The sequence below is a fragment of the Hyperolius riggenbachi genome, chromosome 12 (assembly GCF_040937935.1).
Source record: "Hyperolius riggenbachi isolate aHypRig1 chromosome 12, aHypRig1.pri, whole genome shotgun sequence".
NCBI classification, from domain to species: domain Eukaryota; kingdom Metazoa; phylum Chordata; class Amphibia; order Anura; family Hyperoliidae; genus Hyperolius; species Hyperolius riggenbachi.
The window spans coordinates 22,105,397-22,114,833 of record NC_090657.1 but is presented as its reverse complement, the minus strand read 5'-3'; the positions used below and the strand labels follow the sequence as shown (position 1 = coordinate 22,114,833).

The 9,437-nt window shown below is 48.5% G+C and overlaps 1 protein-coding gene across 3 annotated transcripts in view; it reads right to left on the bottom strand.

Annotated features, from left to right (window-relative positions):
• Positions 1 to 370: 370 nt before the first annotated feature.
• CRLF3 (cytokine receptor like factor 3) overlaps positions 371 to 9,437 on the bottom strand; it is a 44,758-nt gene continuing 35,691 nt past the window's right edge. For all 3 annotated transcript variants that reach the window (XM_068263227.1, XM_068263226.1, XM_068263225.1), the window contains exons 4-8: positions 7,378 to 7,555; positions 5,375 to 5,597; positions 4,807 to 4,939; positions 1,775 to 1,887; positions 371 to 1,669 (exon numbers count right to left, since the gene is read on the bottom strand). In XM_068263227.1, coding sequence (XP_068119328.1) covers positions 1,413 to 1,669; positions 1,775 to 1,887; positions 4,807 to 4,939; positions 5,375 to 5,597; positions 7,378 to 7,555 — 904 coding nt within the window. In that variant the 3' untranslated portion in view covers positions 371 to 1,412. The remainder of the gene's footprint in view (positions 1,670 to 1,774; positions 1,888 to 4,806; positions 4,940 to 5,374; positions 5,598 to 7,377; positions 7,556 to 9,437) is intronic.

Genomic DNA, 9,437 nt, shown 5'->3' with positions numbered 1-9,437 from the left:
AAACCCACTAAGGTCCCCCTGCACTCTGCAATCCCTCATAAATCACAGCCGTGCTGTGAGGCTGTGTTTACACCTGTAGAGTCAGTCTCAGCTGCTCCCCCGCCTCCTGCATAGCTCCGGTCCCTGCCCCTGTCTCTTCCCTCCAATAAGCAGGGAGAGAATGGATGCAGGCGGGGACTGGAGTTCTGCAAGGGGCGGGGAGAGCAGCAGACTGACACTATAGAGATAAACACAGCCAGCTCTGACAAGCTGTTTGTCAGCAGCGTGGCTGTGATTTATTAGGGATTGAAGAGTGCAGGGGGACCTTAGGAGGGTTTGGGATAGCAACACAGTCTGGGCTGTATAGGCAGATCTAGCCTCTGTATGCAGATAATATTCTTCAAACCCACCTCGGGTTCTCTTGAAGGAGCGCAAGGCGACAGTGGCTCCATCTCTAGGGAAAGTTCAGTTTAAAGCGGATCCGAGAAGAAAAACTAACTATAACTTGTAACTTGTCTATATAGCTTATCTGAAGTTTAGTTTACACAGAAAATCTAGCTGCAAACAGCTTCAACAGTTTATGATTATTTATTCCCGTGATATGAGGGCAGCCATGTTCTGTTTGCCACATTACACAAGCTGATAGCATCTCCAGCCCTCAGCCTGTGAAAAACTTCACTTCCCTCTCCTCCTCCTTTCTGCCTCTGAAATCTTTGGCTAGTAACCTCCTCCTGCCCTGACTGAGCTCCCATAAGCCCTTGCTAAGGCTGAGAGCGCCAAGGCACTATGGAGAAGCTGTGGGCGAGGCTTGTCTAGTTTATAGGGAATTAGAGTATTAAAACAAAACAAAAGTATTTGGCTTGAGCAGTGTTCTCCCCAGGCTCTTTTAGCCGGGTGCTCCACCCGGCTAGATTTGGTGACCACCCGGCTGTCATCGGCTCACCCCCTCACCTCCTCCTATGCTGTAAGCACAGTTGCCCTGCATTTTCATCTGGCCCCACCCGGCTACTTTTTCATGCCACCCGCCTGGAAAAAAATTCTGGGGAGAACACTGTTGAGGAATGCCCTATAAACTATATGAAAGGAACGCAATTATGCAATGTGTCAAAGTTTATCTCGGATCCACTTTTTTTGATGCACTAAGCGGGGCAAACATATAACTGTATTTATGTTTGTGAATACAGTTATAGTTTATGAAGCTAGAGTGGGGGAAATCCCATCATCCGCAACAGATTTCAACAGCGATTTCTGTGCAAGTAACACTGTGAATCCAACCTGGATTAAGAGGGGTGGTGGTTATGCCACTAACCGTTTCTATGTAATACAGTTGTCCCTGCACAGAGAGATATATGGCTCCTCTCACCACAGCTTTGCCACAACAAAGCCAGAATTCTCAGGACAGGATGAAATTGCTCTTGAGGCATGACAAACAACTAAAACACCAGAACCTTCCAGCCAGAGTGAGCAAAGGAACATCCAAAATAGAGAGCGTCACATGACTGCTCGAGCAGCCAATCAAACACCACCTCCCGGTTGCTGGAGCCTATGGTCACCCTGCGTCTGTGGTGGGGTCCCTCATTATTATTGGTGGGTCCCAAACTGACAATCTCCATATCAAATGTAATGGTGGAGCCAGGAGAGACCGGAGGCAACTGATTGGTCATCTCTTTCCCATTCACGTACACAGCACCTGGGGGAACACAACAAATAGTATGTAACAATCACCACTAGAGGGCATGATGAACCTGATTGAGTACTCAGGCAGAACAAAGAAAGGTTGATTATCTAGACTCACCGCTGGGATGGATGCACACAGCCTTGTCTCTCTGTAGCGAGTCGTATCCAACACCCTTCTCCACGCAAACTCCAATGCTATCCCTTTTATCTGGCTGCCCGATAGTCTCCACCCTGCAGTGAACACACACAGCCGTGAAGGAACTCCCCACAAACCAAGAAGGACACAAGACTTGTAACACGGAGAATCAGAAGACTATGTAGGACATGCAACAAGACCAGAGAAGAGTGAAGGAACAATGAGAACACAACACCTGGAACACTGAGAAGTGTAGGAATATGTAGGACACACAACACCGACCACACACAGAGGAGTGAAGGAACAATGAGAACACACAACACCTGGCACACCGAGAAGTGAAGGAACCAGGAGGACAGAACACCGACCTCACACAGAGGAGTGAAGAAACATTGAGAAGACAACAACCGCCAAACACAGAGAAGTGTATGAATCTGAAGGACAAACAACACCCGTCACACAGAGAAGTGTAGGAATATGTAGGACACACAACACCGACCACACACAGAGGCGTGAAGGAACAATGAGAACACACAACACCTGGCACACCGAGAAGTGAAGGAACCAGGAGGACAGAACACCGACCTCACACAGAGGAGTGAAGGAACATTGAGAAGACAACAACCGCCAAACACAGAGAAGTGTATGAATCTGAAGGACAAACAACACCCGTGACACAGAGAAGTGTAGGAATATGGAGAAGGCACAACACCCGTGACACAGAGAAGTGTAGGAATATGGAGAAGGCACAACACCCGTGACACAGAGAAGTGTAGGAATATGGAGAAGGCACAACACCCGTGACACAGAGAAGTGTAGGAATATGGAGAATCCACAACACCCATGACACAGAGAAGTGTAGGAATATGGAGAAGGCACAACACCCGTGACACAGAGAAGTGTAGGAATATGGAGAATCCACAACACCCATGACACAGAGAAGTGTAGGAATATGGAGAAGGCACAACACCCGTGACACAGAGAAGTGTAGGAATATGGAGAATCCACAACACCCATGACACAGAGAAGTGTAGGAATATGGAGAATGCACAACTCCCGTGACACAGAGAAGTGTAGGAATATGGAGAAGGCACAACACCCGTGACAGAGAAGTGTAGGAATATGGAGAAGGCACAACACCCGTGACACAGAGAAGTGTAGGAATATGGAGAAGGCACAACACCCGTGACACAGAGAAGTGTAGGAACATGGAGAATGCACAACACCCGTGACACAGAGAACTGTAGGAACATGGAGAAGGCACAACACCCGTGACACAGAGAAGTGTAGGAATATGGAGAATGCACAACACCCGTGACACAGAGAAGTGTAGGAATATGGAGAATGCACAACACCCGTGACACAGAGAAGTGTAGGAATATGGAGAAGGCACAACACCCGTGACACAGAGAAGTGTAGGAATATGGAGAATGCATAACACCCGTGACACAGAGAAGTGTAGGAATATGGAAAAGGAACAACACCCGTGACACAGAGAAGTGTAGGAATATGGAGAATGCACAACACCCATGACACAGAGAAGTGTAGGAATATGGAGAAGGCACAACACCCGTGACACAGAGAAGTGTAGGAATATGGAGAATGCACAACACCCATGACACAGAGAAGTGTAGGAATATGGAGAAGGCACAACACTCGTGACAGAGAGAAGTGTAGGAATATGGAGAAGGCACAACACCCGTGACACAGAGAAGTGTAGGAATATGGAGAAGGAACAACACCCGTGACACAGAGAAGTGTAGGAATATGGAGAAGGCACAACACCAATGACACAGAGAAGTGTAGGAATATGGAGAAGGCACAACACCAATGACACAGAGAAGTGTAGGAATATGGAGAAGGCACAACACCCGTGACACAGAGAAGTGTAGGAATATGGAGAATGCACAACACCCGTGACACAGAGAAGTGTAGGAATATGGAGAAGGCACAACACCCGTGACAGAGAGAAGTGTAGGAATATGGAGAAGGCACAACACCAGTGACACAGAGAAGTGTAGGAATATGGAGAAGGCACAACACCCGTGACACAGAGAAGTGTAGGAATATGGAGAATGCACAACACCCGTGACACAGAGAAGTGTAGGAATATGGAGAATGCACAACACCCGTGACACAGAGAAGTGTAGGAATATGGAGAAGGCACAACACCCGTGACACACAGAAGTGTAGGAATATGGAGAATGCACAACACCCGTGACACAGAGAAGTGTAGGAATATGGAGAAGGCACAACACCCGTAACAGAGAAGTGTAGGAATATGGAGAATGCACAACACCCGTGACACAGAGAAGTGGCGGAATATGGAAAAGGCACAACACCCGTGACACAGAGAAGTGTAGGAATATGGAGAATGCACAACACCCGTGACACAGAGAAGTGTAGGAATATGGAGAAGGCACAACACCCGTGACAGAGAAGTGTAGGAATATGGAGAAGGCACAACACCCGTGACAGAGAAGTGTAGGAATATGGAGAAGGCACAACACCCGTGACACAGAGAAGTGTAGGAATATGGAGAAGGCACAACACCCGTGACAGAGAAGTGTAGGAATATGGAGAAGGCACAACACCCGTGACAGAGAAGTGTAGGAATATGGAGAAGGCACAACACCCGTGACACAGAGAAGTGTAGGAATATGGAGAAGGCACGACACCCGTGACACAGAGAAGTGTAGGAATATGGAGAAGGCACGACACCCGTGACACAGAGAAGTGTAGGAATATGGAGAAGGCACAACACCCGTGACACAGAGAAGTGTAGGAATATGGAGGAAATTGCAACACCCATTACAGATGGAAAAGTGAAAACCTATTGTGTCATGGCATCCCCAATCTGCAGCTCTGGCGCTTTGAGTCCGCCAGAAGAAAAGCACAAAATAAATTGTCTGTGTCTTGTCTATTCGGGTATATTCCCTTAAGTAGAGATCAGTGTGGCCACTGCACCACTCCGTCGCAATTTGAATGGTTGCATTACAGTTGCTTCTCCTTACCTGAAGGTCAGAGTCTGTCCTGGGAAGTAGGTGGATGTTTTGGAGTAAAGAACAGAGAGACACGGGCTGTCGTTCCTCAAGGCAATGTTCCTCCGGCTGCTAAGGCTGTATCCTTCCAATCCTGGACTCCACTCTGAATTAAAACCACAACTGATTAGTGCCAGCCACAATGCCACCACAGACATGCAGCATACAGAGAAGAGTCTACAAGGCCACCAGTGAAAGGAAACATGCAGAAATGGATCTTCAAGGCCATCAGTGACAGGCAACATACAAAGATGGCTCCAAAAGACCACCTATGCCAGGCAGCATACAGATATGGGTCTATTAGGTCACCAATAATAAGCAGCATATAGAAATATGAGAAAGGCCTATAGAGAATGAAGTTGGATACACATAGAAAAGGACACACAATGGTGAGATATAGAAAAAACACACAGGTGTGACATCTCCACACAGTGTGACATCTCAACAATATCTCCATTGGAGCTCTTACATCTCCATACCGAAAATGGTCTTATAGCAGAGTGGACCACTATCCACAGGGACTAATACATGGAAAACTTACCGTGTGGAATGAGACACGTGTGACCCAGCTGTGGGACGCTCCAGGGACTCCACTCCTGGCGCCCATCTCCCCGGGCACAAACACGGAACTGGTAGTCCACATTGGGGTCAATATGCAGCACGATGAACTCGCACTCAGGGCCCACGTAAGCATCTTCAAAATGGCCAGAGGTATGCTTGCGGTACTGCAGTCGGTAATCCTGCACCACAAAGTCATCATCTACCTAACAGGAAAGATGGAAGAAAGATGCATATGACTTATCTATGGTTGAGATTCAGCCTCCATCTGCCAAGTGCAGGATTAGACGCAATGTCACAAAACTCTACTGAAATTAAGCAGCACACGTCCAAGAGGATGTGGCATCGCACCATCCTACATGTGAGCCCCACCTACACCCCAACAACGGTTAGATCTGGGACTTACCTGCATTTTTATTACAGAAACTCTTGGTTGCGATTACAAATCAGCTGTGTGCAGGTCATGAAACAATTTAAAGGAAACCATTAATGCCATAAAAAAGAAAGAATTTAAGTTTCCTGAAGCTTCTACTGGCCCCCTTCAGCCACTCAGTGCTCACGCCGTCACTAATCTATCCTCCGGTCCCCGTTGTGGCTAAGTTTCACTTTCGCCGACTTGTAAGTTGACTTCCATTGTGACTGCGCGTGTCCTTGTTCGCGCTCCCGTCACCGGGAGCTTCCTGTGCAGGTGCAGAAAGAGAAAATCTCTACTGCACTTGTGCAAGACGCTCCCGGCCTCAACGTGAGCATGAACCTGGCCTGTGCGGCAGAGAAAAGCAAAAGTGAGCCGCGCCGTGGGACTGGAGGATTGATTTGTCCCGGCGTGGTGCTGCTTCAGCAATGCATTTGGTGTCAATGAACAGAGCAAATAAACCACAGAAATGGCCACCATGAAAATATAGACAAAGCTTTCATGTTTGGGCTCAAAGAGTATACCAGGTAGTCTTCGGTTAACGAACGAGATAGGGACTGCCCACTCGTTCTTAACCTGAATCTGTGTGTAAGTCGGGACTACCTGTTGTGGCCCGTTGAAAATGCAGAGTATGGGCAGCGGAAGGTAAATAGAGGTTATCTCACCTGATCCTCGGCGGTAAAATGTGCCTCGTGGTGCCCGGAAGGTCCGCAGCCCGTCCTCTCGCTTCCTTCATTGTTCCCTGGCGGCTCCTGGCTTCACATGCGGCGCATAATGACGTAATCAGGAAGAGCCCCTTAGTGGCGGCGCTTCCTAATTGCGTCATTGTGCGCCACATGTGCCAGGAGCCGCCGGGGAACAGTGGAGGAAGTGAGAGGACGGGCTGCGGACCTTCCGGGCACCACGAGGGCACCTTCTACCGTCGAGCATCAGGTGAGTAGGCCTCTATTTACCTTCCGCTGCCCATATTCTTCATTTTCAGCGGGCCAGAACAGGTAGTCCCCGGCGGGCGTGACGTCATGCGACGGGGAGGCGCTATGGTCGCGTTGTTCATATCGGCGGGTCGTTCGTAAGTCGAACGTTCGTAACCCGGGGACTACCTGTACATAAGCACCTCATAAATGAAGATTATTGTAATTTTATTTGGGAAACGTATTTCGATAAAATCAATTTAAATGCTACAAACACAAGGGTCAGTCTCAGCCCTTTCGTATCCACCCTGGATGAGTTATTTCACTATGCTCTTGTTTTATTATTTGGAGATTGTATTCAGGATATGTGCCTTGTCCCCTTGATATGTGTGTTTTTAGCATTGTGATTGATTTTACTGGAATATGTTTCCCTAATAAAATGACAATACTCTTCATTTATGAGTTGGTTCTTGAGACAAGCTTCGTCTTGGTTTTGATTTTCACAATGTAATTGGTGTCTGCTCCACCCACTTAGTGTACTGAATGAGCTCTGTTTTGAGAGTTCCTTCAGCTGTAATCTTATTTCAGGATGTGGGTGTCAAGTATGTCGGGATAGTCGTTTTACCTTCTTACTTCGTAATCAAGCAGCCATGCTGTGCTCACCTTACACCATTTCACAAGGATTCCTCCCGGTCTCTCCATCAGCTCCTCTATCTGTACTGGAGGCCTAGAGGCCACTGTACCATGACTGGAGATGTGATCTCTGGCGACAGAGAGGAGAGAATCATCCAGCTGAGCTGATAGGCAGGGGACATCCACTAATGATGGGATCTCTGGCAAGCTGAAAGCACAAAATACACACATCTAATTGCATCTGTCCTGCTAATCACTATATGCCCCACCCCACAACACACTGATTACCACACACCTGTTCCACCCACACACTTATTGCCACACCCATCTGTTCCACCTCCACACTGATTGCCACACCCATCTGTTCCACCTCCACACTGATTACCACACCCATTTGTTTCACCCCCACACTGATTGCCACACCCATTTGTTCCACCCCATACTGATTACCACATGTTTCAGACCCATATGGTCTTTAGGACTAAGGACATGACAGTCTCAAACAAGTAAGCTGTTGGTGAGTGCTGTTTGCTGCTTTTTATTGAAAAGGTCCACAATAAAAAATTGTCGTTTTGGATATTCATTTCTGGGCAAAGTGTGGATCTTTTCTACCCCACCCTGATCACCACACCACATCTGTTCCACCCCCAGAGCAAGACAATATTATAAGTATGTCATTGACCCAGAGGCGTATCTAATGGGGTGCAGATATGGCACCTGCCATGGGCGCCCCTGCCTCTAACCTCCCAATGGGCGCAAATTGCCCTGTCGCTTCTGCCACTATAGGCTCGCCAGAAGTGCTCCATGCAACCGCCCCCACCTCCCCATATACAGGGCACCAGCTCTGGTGATCCATCCACGCTGTCTCTCTCCTCCCCACAGATCGGTGGGTCACCCGAATCCCTTGGATAAACTTTTACTGTTGCCGTTCCGCTTCCTAAGAACTCCTGATTGGGTAGCCAGCAGCCCAGCACTGCATCCGCTCTTCTGTGATTGGCTGCGCGACGTCAGCATGCTCCTGGGGCTGATGGGAACATAAACATCCACAAACGCCAGCGTGACTGAATGGTCAGAGCGGATGCCGTGCTGGGCTGCTGACTATCCAATCAGGAGTCCTCAGTCCTCAGGAAGCGGAACGGCAGCAGCAGCAAAAGTTTATCTAAAGGAGTCGAGTGACCCACCGATCTATGGGGAGGAGAGAGACAGCGCTGGTTACTGGAGCTGGTTCCCTGCATATGGGAAGGTGGGGGCAGTTGAATGGAGAGAGCTCTGACGCTGGACAGAGCTCAGCTACATTAAAATTGGGTAAGGGCATTTTATATATAATACGTACAGTATAATATATGCTTGTGTGTGTTGGTTAGTAAGGTAGGTCAGGCAGGAGAGCCCAGCGAATGTGTGTGTATATACATTATACATATAAATGCAGTGGGTGTGTGCATGTAGTATACAGTATATGTATGTATGTGCAAGGTGTGTGTTGATTAAAGGTGTGTGTGTATAAGTGCAGTCAGTGTGCGCATGTGTGTGTGCGTGTTGATTAAAGGTTTGTGTGAGAGGGATTCAATCTACCAACCTGGGGCTTCAGTCAGCCCTATAGGACTTTTACGTCCCTCACTTTAGTTCTGCTGCCCTCCAAAGTGCTGCTGTCCACTACATAGGATTGGCTACTTGCGCATGCGTCTGCAAAACTCTTTTGGTTGTGTTCCTGTGTCCGAGAGCATTCTGCAGTTGTGCAGTTTAAGTCTTTGTGAATGGCACAACCACAGAGTGATCCTGGCCATGGGAATGTGATTGAGAGAGGCGTGTGGATGCATGCCCATTAGCTAGAGTGACCAGACGTCCCAGATTGCCCAGGACACGTGCCGGATTCGGGGTCCGCTGTCCCAGGCTGCATGAGGTCCCGGGAAACGTCCTGCTTTCAGCAGCGGGACATCCCAGCATTGGGACTCTGGCCACTCTATCTTCATGAACTGGCAGCGGCGTCTATAGACGCCGTGCCAGTTCATTGCCCGCAGCCCCGCTCCAGCCTCCTTACTCTTCCGGTGTTTTGACACCGGCAGGCGAGCAGGGCTACGGCAAGATGGCTG